Here is a 5000-nt window from a genome sequence, read left to right as displayed (position 1 = left end):
GAAAAATGATTTTCTGGTCAACTAACCATTTCTCATGTCTGCTTGGTGTTATTGTCTTGCTGGAAAATGCACCTGCGGCCAAGTGTCAGCCTCCTGGCAGAGGTAACCAGGTTTTGGGTAAAAAAACTCAGACTTGGTAAAGTTCACGATGCCGTTGACCTCAACAAGGGCCACAGGACCAGTGGAAGCAAACCAAACATAACGTCAAACATGCACCAACATATTTCACAGTAGGTATGAGGTACTTTTCTTGTTAAGGTCAACGGCATTATGAACTTAACCCAGTGCCGGGACATTTTAAACAAAAAACTGGTCGCCTCTGCCAGGAGGCTAAAACCTGGCCACAAGTTAATCTTCCAGCAAGATAATAACCCCAAGCACTCATCTAAATCCACAAAGAAATGATTAATTGACCACAAAATGAACATTTATAATCTCAATCTCCGGACTGGAGCCCCATTGAAATCCTATAGTTTGAATTAAAGAGGGGAGTCCATAAGCACAGACAAAGGACATCAAGGATCTGGAAAGATTCTGTATGGAGGAATGGTCTAAGATCCAACCCAATGTGTTCTCCAATCTCATAATCACAAGGGCAGGGTGCTAGAGTATTAAAAACAAGGGCAGGGTGCTAGAGTATTAAAAACAAGGGCAGGGTGCTAGAGTATTAAAAACAAGGGCAGGGTGCTAGAGTATTAAAAACAAGGGCAGGGTGCTAGAGTATTAAAAACAAGGGCAGGGTGCTAGAGTATTAAAAACAAGGGCAGGGTGCTAGAGTATTAAAAACAAGGGCAGGGTGCTAGAGTATTAAAAACAAGGGCAGGGTGCTAGAGTATTAAAAACAAGGGCAGGGTGCTAGAGTATTAAAAACAAGGGCAGGGTGCTTGAGTATTAAAAACAAGGGCAGGGTGCTAGAGTATTAAAAACAAGGGCAGGGTGCTAGAGTATTAAAAACAAGGGCAGGGTGCTTGAGTATTAAAAACAAGGGCAGGGTGCTAGAGTATTAAAAACAAGGGCAGGGTGCTAGAGTATTAAAAACAAGGCTGCCAATCATTTGGACCCTCATCGTTTTTAGATGATTTTTGTATTACTTTTTTCAAGACCCAGTGAAGTCAACATCTGATGAATCTAACACTGTAAAAGTGTGATTTTTTTAATCAGTGTTATTTCCCGATAGTTGCTGGTTGAAAATACAATCTAGACAGGACCTTCTAATCAGCAGTTTTACATGGGAGGAAGGTTTGGCATTCCCTGGTGATATCACTACGCAGTCAATTGATTAACCGACCAATAACAAGGAGAGTTCCAAAGCTCTCAGCTTCCCCCTCCCCCACCCAGACCACTCCCAGACAGTGATAGAAATATTCTTTCTTGATCATTTTTTGTTGCCCATTTTAATAGGAGTCTATCAAAGTAAGGTACTTTAATTGTTACCCAGAAATGATCTGATATTGATATACAAACCGCTGCATTAGGCCTTTAAACCAAATCTATTTAGCTGATAAATTGTCTTAGTATAAAATAAAGTGAAAATAACTCAAATAAAACTGATCTTGCTGGTTCATCCCCATTGTTTAGGTGAAAGTCAGACAATGAATGCATTTAATGCCTGCTCTGTGGTTGTCCCATTAGGCAGGGGATTTTGAAATCAACCAAACTGCAAAGACTTATATTAGCCAACAGCTAAACCGGGGCGTCGTAAAAGCAGTATTTTCTTTCACATGCTAAACTGGAAATGCAACTTTTGGTCAGGGCTTGGCTGACACAGAGAGGCACCACAACCTCCCTCCTCCACAGACACACACAAGAGGGGGAATCAAACTATGATCACATTTCTGAATCTACACTATTAGCCTTTACGGGGCATATCCTAACTTCCACTCAAAGTCGAACGCATTGATGACAATAAGAGACGAAATGAACATTTTATGTTGGTGGAAGTAAGTACTCATTCCTATCACAACTATATATCAATGTATCTATTCAGCAGAGTTGGTGTCTGATCCACATAAATCCAATCATTTTGTGAACTGAGTTGTATGCCAGTTCAACGGACAGTATCATTTGAACTTAAATTCACCCCAACGTTATCACAACAATATTTGACACACCTGTGGTGCCTACAAGAAAGTAAACCATATCGTAGTCAGAGCCAGCAGCACTTAAAGGAACTTAATGTAACTGTCAAGTGTTTCCAGATTTCTATGAAATATGACCTATAATTAATTCCAAAAAAGGCAATTACGTAGGTGAAAAAGCAGATTTCCGTGTTGTAATGGTTGGGCTGTATACCTGTTAAATATGAATGCGAGTAGTTTGCTGATTGGCCAGCTCACCCAATGAGGTTGGATGACGTCATTATCTTTGTGGAAATAGCAAGCATTTTTTAAATGTTTAAGATACAAGTTTGAGGTTGCTGAAGTGTTTTTTCTCAAATGTATGCTTTGGCCACAAATACGAGTATAAGATGAGTCAAAAATATTATTTGGGTATGAGTTAACAGAATATAAACTTTGAAAGGGGTATTTTCACTGGAGAGTTACTTTAAACTGTGGGGTTAATTTACCCTTTCACTTTCTGATCAAATCAAATCAAATGTTATTGGTCACATACACATGGTTAGCAGATGTTAATGTGAATGTAGTGAAATGCTTGTGCTTCTCGTTCCGACCGTGCAGTAATATCTAACAATCTAACAATTTCACAACAACTACATTATACACACACACAAGTGTAAAGGAATGAATAAGAATATGTACATATAAATATATGGATGAACGATGGCCGTGCGGCATGGGCAAGATGCAGTAGATGGTATAGAATACAGTATATACATATGAGATGAGTAATGTAGGGTATGTAAACATTATATAAAGTGCCATTGTTTAAAGTGACTAGCGATGCATAAGAAGGTGATACATAAGGTTTGAGTAAGAGGTTTGGTTTTGTGTACAAAGCAAAGTTCATATGATAAGGCCTGGCAAGAAGCAGGAAGAGGTTCCTCGGTTCTGTTACGATGTACTCAAATCCTACCTCGGTGTATTGTTTGCAGATAGAGTGTTTATAATTGGTTTAATACTCAGTAACTGTGATAGTCGAGATTTTGACTGAACTATCTGTAAATGTCAAGCAGAGAATTTAGGCAGCTAAATATTGAGACCTTTTTTAAATTATTTTTTTTTATACACCTTTTCTATAAATACTTGAGCTAAATATCAACTGTAGATCCAGTATTTGGGAAATCCCAAATACCTTAATATACAGTAGTACAGTATACAGTAGTAATAGAAACAGGAAGTGAGTGTGTGTTGACCTGGAAGTGGAAGATGCCAGCGTACTGTCCTCCGAAGTCCTGTCCATGAGGAACCACTCTGTGGAGGAGATTATCATTCAAAGTCAACGAAGCTATGGCTGCCAGCAACCAGCAGTCACCTGTAACACACACACACACACACACACGCACACGCACACGCACACACACACACACACACACACACACACACACACACACACAACATAAAACCTCAGTCATAGGTAGACTACGGCAATGATAGCAATGCATTGTATCAGTCATCCCTTCCAGAAGTCAACAACATTCATTAGAAGGGTGAGTTTTGTCACATGTTCTGAGCAGGAAATACTCTGCCTGCTAGTCATAGCATTCAACTAATGCCCAGAGTTTTTCCTGCTCTAGCAACACGATAAGGTAAAACTCCTCCCCTTGTTCATCATTCCTCTCTTCAAAAGTTCCCAACTGTTCTCCCTTTGAATAATTTCTCACTTCAAGGGTAGGTGAAGCTAGCTATCTGACAACAACACGTAATCTTAAGACATGACTTATTAATTGCAGACAGATACTGCTGTCTGTTTCTGTCTGCTGTGGGAGCGAATCACTTCAGCCTGAAGTGGCAAAAAGCTTGTAGAACTGGACCTTAAAGCAACCTGTAAAGAGAGAGGGGTTCAAACATCAGTTAACACACCCTTCACCATGACCCTACGAAACCTCCCAGGAGTGTTTCACTTTGAACTGGACCAACAGTATGCTGCTTCAATCACTACACCTACCTCTAACAGCAGAGGACATAAGACAACGCCCCTGCAGAGTAGAGAGGTTACTATTTTGTTTTTAAGATGTGAGATAGCAGAGCGGGGTATACATTATTCATCCTCTGCAGGTTTAGAGGAAAACACCTTGATGTCAATCAAAACTTTTCTGTGGGCATATTCATCTCTCTTGGTCCCTCTCTCTTTCTCCCTCTCTCCATCTCTCTCTTTCTCCCTCTCTCTCTCCCTACCTCTCTCCGTCTCTCTCCCTCTCTCCGTCTCTCTCTTTCTCCCTCTCTCTCTTTCTCCCTCTCTCCGTCTCTCTCTTTGTCCCTCTCTCCCTCTCTCTCTCCCTACCTCTCTCTGTCTCTCTCTCTCTCCCTCTCTCCATCTCTCTCTTTCTCCCTCTCTCTCTCCCTACCTCTCCACGTCTCTCTCCCTCTCTCTCTTTCTCCCTCTCTCTGTCTCTCTCTTTGTCCCTCTCTCCCTCTCTCTCTCCCTACCTCTCTCTGTCTCTCTCTCTCTCCCTCTCTCCGTCTCTCTCTTTCTCCCTCTCTCTCTTTCTCCCTATCTCCGTCTCTCTCTTTCTCCCTCTCTCTGTCTCTCTCTTTGTCCCTCTCTCCGTCTCTCTCTTTGTCCCTCTCTCCCTCTCTCTTTCTCCCTCTCTCCGTCTCTCTCTTTCTCCCTCTCTCCATCTCTCTCTTTCTCCCTCTCTCCGTCTCTCTCTTTCTCCCTCTCTCCCTCTCTCTGTCTCTCTCTTTGTCCCTCTCACCCTCTATCTCTTTCTCCCTCTCTCCGTCTCTCTCTTTCTCCCTCTCTCCGTCTCTCTCTTTCTCCCTCTCTCTGTCTCTTTCTTTGTCCCTCTCTCCGTCTCTCTTTGTCCCTCTCTCCCTCTCTCTCTTTCTCCCTCTCTCCGTCTCTCTCTTTCTCCCTCTCTCCGTCTCTCTCTTTCTCCC

General features: G+C 42.0%; 1 protein-coding gene across 2 annotated transcripts in view; it reads right to left on the bottom strand.

The window, feature by feature from the left end:
• Positions 1-5000, bottom strand: part of LOC135510439 (calpain-1 catalytic subunit-like) — a 42461-nt gene that overhangs the window by 19389 nt on the left and 18072 nt on the right. For both annotated transcript variants that reach the window (XM_064931354.1, XM_064931355.1), the window contains one exon: positions 3314-3432. In XM_064931354.1, coding sequence (XP_064787426.1) covers positions 3314-3432 — 119 coding nt within the window. The remainder of the gene's footprint in view (positions 1-3313; positions 3433-5000) is intronic.

Source organism: Oncorhynchus masou, chromosome 23, assembly GCF_036934945.1.
Source record: "Oncorhynchus masou masou isolate Uvic2021 chromosome 23, UVic_Omas_1.1, whole genome shotgun sequence".
NCBI lineage: Eukaryota > Metazoa > Chordata > Actinopteri > Salmoniformes > Salmonidae > Oncorhynchus > Oncorhynchus masou.
The sequence above is the reverse complement of the archived record's forward strand: the minus strand, read 5'-3'. Positions and strand labels throughout refer to the sequence as shown.